This window comes from Argentina silus, assembly GCF_951799395.1.
Source record: "Argentina silus genome assembly, chromosome: 8".
NCBI lineage: Eukaryota > Metazoa > Chordata > Actinopteri > Argentiniformes > Argentinidae > Argentina > Argentina silus.
Genome location: NC_139662.1, coordinates 19198009 through 19207289, shown reverse-complemented (window position 1 = coordinate 19207289; position 9281 = coordinate 19198009). Strand labels below are relative to the sequence as shown.

General features: G+C 41.0%; 1 protein-coding gene across 2 annotated transcripts; it reads right to left on the bottom strand.

Moving 5' to 3' along the window:
* Positions 1 to 2328: 2328 nt before the first annotated feature.
* On the bottom strand, positions 2329 to 8998 carry pcbp2 (poly(rC) binding protein 2). Of its 2 annotated transcripts, none has more exons than XM_083675290.1 (13): positions 8838 to 8998; positions 7933 to 8066; positions 7670 to 7693; positions 7529 to 7561; positions 7226 to 7342; positions 6750 to 6881; positions 5917 to 6045; positions 5666 to 5740; positions 5004 to 5063; positions 4355 to 4427; positions 4174 to 4229; positions 3867 to 4036; positions 2329 to 3532 (listed from the first exon to the last, which is right to left on the bottom strand). In XM_083675290.1, the coding sequence occupies exons 2-13, from the start codon at positions 7999 to 8001 to the stop codon at positions 3496 to 3498; spliced, it is 975 nt and encodes a 324-aa protein (XP_083531416.1). In that variant the 5' UTR covers positions 8002 to 8066; positions 8838 to 8998; the 3' UTR covers positions 2329 to 3495. The 2 variants fall into 2 exon arrangements, with proteins under 2 accessions (XP_083531416.1, XP_083531417.1); XM_083675291.1 differs by having other exon boundaries at positions 5022 to 5063.
* Positions 8999 to 9281: the final 283 nt, after the last annotated feature.

Sequence of the window (9281 nt, the reverse complement as noted above, 5' to 3'; positions counted from 1 at the left end):
GCCAACAGTAACACAGGACACTAGTAGAAAACTACAGCTACCTTGCAGTGAACAACCATCACAGAGCCTACACCAGTCTGTCAGAGCAGGACATTACTGATGTCATGAGGGTCATATCAACTGAGCTCAGACTATGCCAAGTTAACAAATGGTGTCTCGTGCAGCAATATGGGTTTGTTAGTTAGCAAACCTACCATAAGACAGCGCAGGTGGTTTGTCATAAACTGACAGCAGCTGTTATGGCAGCTTGTGACATCTGACATAATATCATTTAAGTTTAGTGGGGTTTTTAAATAGAGGGTTAACCAGGTACCTTTAGCCACTGCTCCAGTTCAGCAAAAAAACCCTCACAGACACACACATGCACACAAACACACACATGCACACACGTGCATGCCCACACACACACACACACACACACACACACACACACACACACACACACACACACACACACACACACACACACACACACAGACGACTGGGCTGTGATCGAACAATCATACTGCCTACTGATTACTAAAAGTATATACTGTATACTAACCATACTACATACTATTTAGGCTGTACTGTTTAGTAAAGATGTATGCAGTATGCAACACATTTCAGCATACATCTCATCCATACTGCAAAATCAGTAACTCAACCATGTTGTTGAGGGTAATTGGTTAAATTTCGCTACAGTCCGTCCCAGTTACCCTCTTCATTAAATTGCAGGACTAAAATCGGAATTGACTTCCTGATTATGGTGCAGTGATACAGTGACATCATACGACATGGAAAAGTGAATCTAGTATGACACTGCTGCATTTCGAGTACACTGAATTTTTTTGTAAGATTTGGCATTGTGAAAAACATTCTAACTGCAAATGGATACTAAATAGGTTGGTTACGATGGTTCAGTCTCAGCCCTGGTCAGTCTTCATCCCTGCTCTTGGAGGAGCCTAATGTCCAACACACTAATGTGTCCCATACTATAATAATGTAGATACAGTGCCTTCGGAAAGTATTCAGACCCCTTCACCTTTTCTACATTTTGTTGTGTTATAGACTCGATTTAAAATGGATTACATTTAAAAGAATTTGCCATCAATCCACACACAATGACAAAGCAAAAACAGGTTTTTAGAAATGACACTCTTAAAATTAGCTAAAATGTCAAATCAATAAGTTGAACTGAGTTAAGATATTGCATTAAGATATTTCTGTATTTCAATTTTAATAAATTTACTGAAATTTCTAAAAACCTCTTTTCGCTTTGTCATTCTGGGGTATTGTGTGTGGATTGATGGCAAATTCTTTTAATTTAATCCATTTTAAATTGAGTCTATAACACAACAAAATGTGGAAAAAGTGAAGAGGTCTGAATACTTTGCGAAGGCACTGTATTTCTACAACATATCACATCAGAAAAACATTTAAAATGTATTTTATGTGTAAGATAAGAACTGATTAAGTTGTATGCAGCCCAATGACCAGATGCATGACTACACATGTTTATATTTTAAGTTTTGGATGTGTCCGTTTTATATTTTGTGAGAAGGTTTACACTTTTTTATCCTGAAATTATTATTTCAATAGCAATTTTTGTTAAATGAATTGATGTTGGCACTAAAAAAAAAAGAATGATGTCAAAGTGGAATGAAAAACTCACCAACATGTTTTACTCTTTCAAACATGACGCTTCATGATTAGGTGGTAATGTTGAAGTCATACTTTTTTATCCTACCACTGAGTTCTGAATACTCATCCCTTTAAGATCACAGAGGGAATACCCAGAAGAGATACAATACTGCCCTCTGGTGGTAGTGGAATAGTAAGTATCATTTGAATTTCAATAGAGGTTTTGTTTTTATACAGCATTGCACATTGTAACTGTAACATAGGAATTATATCAAAAAAATCTAAATATGATGAGCAACAATAAAAAAACTGTATTGGTAAAAATGCTAAGGTGTGAAGACTGTGTTAAATTGGGAAGCTTGAGCTTGTTGAGGAAGTTAAGTTTTAATCTGTGTAAATCAATTTAATTTGTTCAGTCATTTGCAAACAAGTCATGTGAAGAACTTCTGAACGTTCTGTAATGCTCCTTGTGATAAGTGACGGTGTGACAAGAAAGAGACCTCCAATTACAAAAGCAAGGCAGGGAAAACAAACTGAAAATGTAACGTATTCCGGCATGCACATTGAAACGGCTGAAACTCTAGTTCAAACAAACTGCAAAATCAAACAGCTGTTTCATCACATTTTCTGTTTACTGGGGACAGCTCATGTTGTTTATCGCCTGACAGGTACTTTAAAAGAGGAAAAACAACTCAGAGACAGAGATAGGTTTTAGCATTTCACATCTTTTTATTTCTGTATTTAAGTTCTTCAACAATTCAATTGCACCCAAATCTACAATATTTTGAAAACGTGCACAAAAACGTGAGTTTCTTCATCCTGCAAAGAATAATAAAAAATAAAATCTGACCCAGGCAAAGGAGATAGCAGGAAACTAGTGTTAATTCTATAATATTCCTTCTAGTTATTTTTAAATGAATACCTCAGTATGATCATTTCAAGACCAATGTCTCTTTTTAGTTTTGCCCCTTGCAGCATCCCCCCACCCCTGCAGTTAAAAAAAATATTTTCTCTATTTAAAACAAACATTTCAACGTTATTACCATTATCATCATCTTAGTAATTTCAGAGAAAGAAAATCTTATTTCCTCCGGCCCCCTGTCTCCAGGTAACCATGACTCCCACCCAGCCAACCAGAATCCAGTACACAATGACACTCAAATGTCCTGATTGAGAAAAATTAAAAACGGATGGAAACACAGGAATGACACAAAAGAATTGTACAGCAAAAAAAAGAAGTGACACATAATGCAGTTTAAAATACTCCTCAAATTTCAATTAATTTCAGACATTATTGTCTATCATTACATCTTAAGAGTACATCATTTACACCCACGTATACCCATTACCCACAATGCCTCATTCAGGAAGTTCAGCTTTAGATAAAGAATGGCAAATATCAGTGAACACTAAACACAAGGAGTGGTGTTTTAAATAAAAATAAATACAGATAGAAATTCATCAGATGCAGGGAAGGAACAGTCCATCTAAAATGTTAATGAGTCCTTTTTTTCTTCATTTTTTACATTTTCTATGAAAAATCTGACATAAAAAACACATTATATATGCCTTTTCAGATTTTTCCAAAACTTTTTTTTTTTCTTCAGCTATATTAAGAAGGTCATAACGGAAATACACCAAAATATAACAACCAAAGAAAACATCTTTACAAAACTATATGCAAAGGGAATTTAAAAACATAATAAATAAATAAAATACCAATACATTGATGTAATTACAGCGGAGTAGCTGCGTAACCAAAGGAAGGAGGAAACGGTAAGTCCAGAATTGGTTTTTGCATTAACTTCAGTGAGGGACCTCTCGGTAAAAAGTAGGGGGGGTTACGTTAGGTGCTGATGAAGGGCCTCCAGCTCAGTTGGTTGCAAGTCCAGTAGCTTCAGAGGACAGCCTGCAGCAACACAAACAAACACAAGGGAAAAGCTCATTCACACAGATCCACTAATTTGTCTGCAAGACTTAGTGTATATACCTTTTTTTTAATATATATATTATATATATATACACACACACACACATATGCATACACATATAGATATATATATAATGTGTATGTGTATATATATAAAAAATATTATTATTATTATTGAGATCTGTTGTGGATTTCAATGTCAATTTATTGCCTGACCCAAGCAAGATCAACTCCCATGAAAACGGGCAATTGTAGGAATTGCATTTGGATGAATTTGGTGGCCCATGCGGTATTCCACCAGGTAGTGTCTTACCTGGCATTGATCAGGTACTCTGCCAGACTGATGCTGGCAGGGGAACCAGTGATGGTGACCTGCCTGTCAGAAGAACCCTCCACAGGATTAGCGATCTTTATCTGAGCCCCTGACATCTGCCGGATCTCATTGATCTTAGCCCCCTGACGGCCGATGATGCAACCAATCAGCTGATGGAAGAGGAGAGAAGAGGGCCAAGAAAGAAAGAGAGTCAGAGAGTTTAATACATTTCAGTCACACGCTGAGGAGTGCAAAGTACGTTTGGGCACAATTATTTTATCAATTAAAAAAAAGCAGAGACACTTACATCATTTGGAATGGTAAGCTCATGGGAGCCAGTTTGTGCAGATGCATCCATCCCACCTGCAAGAGCAAGAAAACCCATGTGAATGTAAACAAAGCACACTTGCCCACACAGTACAGTACAGTACACAGCACATACTATGAAACACTGCCTCCTCCTCCTCTCTCTCTCTCTCTCCACTTACCCTGGAAGCCCTGGTTGCTCGGGGCGATGGGGAAGGGGCTCTGCTGCATGGCCAGCTGGTGAAGTTTGGTGAGCTGTAGGGAGGGAGGGAGAGAGAGAGAGAGAGAGAGAGAGAAAGGGAGAGAAAGAAAGATTATGTATAGAGAGAGAGAGAGAGACCACGATTAGTCAAACAGTACTTAACACAGTGGTAAATGACAGTATTTTCTACAGTGCTATGCACAGTCAATCATTACTGTGGCCATAGCAACCAAATGGATGCTACTGGATTGAGAGAGAAGATACCACAGGATCATTCATTCATACATACATATACACACATATACATAAATAAATAAATATAATTAATACATTAATCAATAAATCATTTAATTTTCTGTTATCATGACAATCATTTATTTACAGTGGTAATGAAAGAAATCATGAAAGGAATGAAAGATGGAGCAGCATTAAAAAAAAGTTAAATCCTAAACTCTGTCATTTAAAAATTACAACTAATTGTTTTACATGATTTATTTTTTTACTGCAATTCAAATGTAGCAGGGGTGGTGGTAGGAAAGAACAGAAGGCAGAGCATGGGAGTGAGAGAGGAGAGGGGGCCATGGCTAGCCAGGATCGTTCACTGTGTGTAGATATATGGGCTCACTTACAGAAGGACCTTCACTTACGTCAGGCTGTGGAATGGCGTGCTGCCCTTGGACAGCGTATGCCTGCAACCAGAGAACAGCACTTAGGAGGGTGCAAGAGAAAACGGCACGGCGAGCACCCTCGCGACACACACACACACACACACACACGCATCTGTCCTTGGATGTTAACAATGGGAACAATGCTACAGGGTGTTTCAGCCATCAACACACACACACACACTCACACACACACACACACACACACACACACACACACACACACACACACACACACACGGAGCATGTACAACGAGCATGGGGACATAATGTGTGACGCACATGCGCCCTCTAGCTGGAGGCCTTCTGACAGCTACTCCAAGACTACCTCAGGCCGTCTCTCTGTCCAAAAATAGAAACTCTGGAGGGCATTTGGAAATGGTGCTGACATCTGCACAGTGCAGGATAACACAATTTGGCAGTGTAAAAATGTATTACCATAAACCTAAATGAATTCTGTAAAAAATCTGCAATGCAGTGAGAATATCGTCTGATGAGAACACTTAGAAATACAGTACACATGCATACAAATACAAAACCGATGAGGACGCATATTTTAGAAGAGAGGTACCATTAGGAAAACTATTGACAGACTGACGTTAACTCTTAATATAAGTGTTATTTACCTGACCACCTGCAAAGATAACAGGGGAGCCTGAGGGTTTGGGTCTGTAAGGGATGGTTACACCCTTAGGTGGAGACTGAGGAGAAAGAGGAATAATCAACCATTAGAAATGGACAACGTATTTAATGTAACAGTCATTTTGCATTTGGCTCTATGAAGAACAACAAAGCACTCAAAATGGAACTCAACCCTGAAAATCCTGATCAAACAGAGAACATGACTACGTGAAAATGGTGTCCCCATTCTTCCTACCTCGAGCATGACAACGCAAATCTGCTTGACGCACTCGATGATGGACTGGGGGGTCCCTGCAATGGTGATGGCACGCTCCGTTGAGTTAGGCAGCATGTCCCCTGCCACCTGTACCTGAGCTCCTGTCGACTTAAAGACAACACAGGCAGAGGGTTGGACATTAAAATTGTTCTAAAGATTCCACATGGTGATTGTTACAACTGAACAGCGATGTAGTGAGACTGAACACAGCGATGCAGAGAGACTGAACACAGAGATGCAGGGAGACTGAACACAGAGATGCAGGGAGACTGAACACAGAGATGCAGAGAGACTGAACACAGAGATGCAGGGAGACTGAACACAGAGATGCAGAGAGACTGAACACTGATGTAAAGAGACTGAACACAGTGATGCAGAGAGACTGAACACAGCGATGCAGGGAGACTGAACACAGTGATGCAGAGAGACTGAACAGCGATGTAGTGAGACTGAACACAGAGATACAGAGACACTGAACACAGAGATGCAGAGACTGAACAGCGATGCAGAGAGACTGAACACAGTGATGCAGAGACTGAACACAGAGATGCAGAGATACTGAACACAGTGATGCAGAGACTGAACACAGTGATGCAGAGACTGAACACAGCGATGCAGAGACTGAACACACTACATTACTCTTTTTGGGATAAAGGTGCTAGATCAGCGAGTCTCTCCATAACATTAGCAGAGCGGGCAAAAAACGTAAGCTCCGGCAATTACTACCTAGAATGCCCATGTAAACAAACCAGTGCATTAAGTGCAACTCATGATGAAATATCTCTCTCTCCGCCCCTTTCAGATACACACACCTCCCTGATCTCTTTGATCTTGCAGCCGCCCTTGCCGATGAGCGACCCGCACTGGCTAGCAGGCACGACGATGCGCAGAGTGACCGGTGGTTTGCTGGTGGCCGTGCTGTTCGTCATTGAGCTGCTGATGTCCTACAGAGAGAAGAGCGATAATGGAGGATTTGCGAAAATAAGTAGACCATTTCACACACCAGCTCATAAATCACAGTCCAAAACAATGGTGCAGCTTATGACAGCCCGTGGGTCATAAGGAGGAACGTCATGGCCACGTGCATTAGTGTGTGTGTGTGTGTGTGTGTGTGTGTGTATTCTGCTATTCCAATGCAGCATGGATGTGGCTGTGTGTTTTCATGAGTTGGGTTAGGGTTAGGGCTAACCCTAACACTTTTGCTTTTAATCTCATAACAGCCTTCCGGTCAGATGGAAGCATTCTACGTCATGTGTGCTTGAGATCTACAGTCAGAAGTCATTCAAACCTCCTCCAGTTTCTCGATGATCATGGAGAAGGCTTTAAAGATGGCAGTGGTGGGGCCTGCCAGGGTGATGATCCTCTCCGGGCAATTCCCCTCCGAGATGTTGATTCGCGCACCACTCTGCACAAGAGAAAGGATAACATCCTGCTTTTAGAATTGCAATCACAAGTCAGTCCTCTGTCAAACACCAACATAATCAGAGAGGGACATTTTCTAGGAATATTTTTTTTCTGCCAGATTCCTTTCAAGATCTCCATACGGACACGACACCCCCCCGTCCCCCCCCCCCGCAATGACGAAGCTTACCTCCTCTCTCATCTTCTTCACTGACTCGCCTTTCTGCAGAGAAAGCGTTAAAAAAAACACCAAGTTTATTATTTACAACACAGGAATGAGCAGTAGCATGACACTGAAAAGAAATCTGAATCAGGAAAAAGGAACACTCACCTTCCCAATGATGCTTCCAACCTCCTACAGATAACAAAAAACAAAAACAAAAAAAAACAATAAGTGTTCCATAATTCACTTGCTAACATTTTTCCCCTGGATCAAAACATGCGTGAAATGTCTGGTGTTGTATTTCCAGTATACGCTGTCAATGTGTTAAGAGGTGAGGCTTATGCTGACTATAAACAGTCATGAATGAGGTGTGTGAGTGGAAGCGCCTGTGTTGTGGTCAGACTTATCATCCATCTTCTGTGCACACTCACCTTCCCATGCATGAGTAGCCTAATGGTTAGGGTGACATTGAGCCCTCCTTCAACCACACCAGTGTCCATAGCTGCTGCTGTGTCTGTAGAGTAGACTGGCCAAGAAGAAGAGTCTTTGGTCACAAGTGTCCGGTCTGCAAGAGAATGAGATGTTTTGGACTATGAGCAAAATTGTACAGATGAACATAACAACTTCAAGCAACTACCACTGTTGTACAACAAACAAGCTGAAAAACAGTTCTTAACCAGATAGATTATCAACAACAGTCAATCACAGTAACAACTTAGAATCTCAAATGTATCCATCAAATAAGATCAACTTGAAATTGCAGGTCTCCTCCTGATGAGTGGATCAGTTTGACCACTAATCTAGAACGCCATGGATGACTTTGACAGATAGTTCATCTCACGCATGTATCTAGTTCGTGAATTCCAATGAATTAGCGAGTTAACTGCATTATGCATATGGATAATGTTCTGTCCTGGCTGGTATCGGTTTTTAACTAGCTAGCTACATGTCATCATGCCTAGCCATCTCGTTACGTTAGCTAACAAACTAGTTGAAAGAAAAAGAAAAACGAACCAATGAAACTGGCCATGATTTTGGTAAGATGATTTGGATAGCTATAGTGTGTCAAGCATTAGGTTTTCGATTAGCTAGAGTACTTTCGCAAAGAAATGAGCTAGCTAGCGAGCAAGATGCAAGGTAGCAGCAGCTATGTTAGCTGACTGGAGGTTGTGGAATAGAGTACAATCTCAAATGCTAGCAAGCTAGCCAAGATAGCTTAGCTTGTGGCGATAATCCGCTAGTATTTTCAATGCTGCGGCCTAGCAAAGTAATTGAGGCGCCCCGTTAACCCTGTCCTTCACTCAAACAGAAATATCAGCAGTTAGGGCAGTCTTACCTGATCCGTCCCTCGAGAAGTGTTCAGGGGGAGGGTAGGGTGGCAAGGGTAGAAGGGGAGAGGTTCGGGGGGAGTTTTAAAAGGACTCGGGGAAGAGGGAAGAGACACGGCTGTTCGATCGGGATCCACTCTCCTGCTTAGCACAAAAGACAACAAAATGAAATTCGTTCAACTTTCACCTTTGAACCGACACGCCCCCATGGGTTAACCAGGTCTGCTAAAACCCTGGCCGTGAGTGGCTGTCAGCTGAATTGTGTGTAGGCCTCTTCATGAAGTGACAAAAGCAAGAACGAATATTTGGCCAAATGAAAAAGATATCCGTCCAACTTTTAAATATCTGGCCTGTGATACAGCTGGGCTGCATCCCCTCATTTGAATGAATGAAGAGCAGACAAGATCCACATTCACAGCTGTTCATTTACCTCGGCCCTACTTGCTATCAAG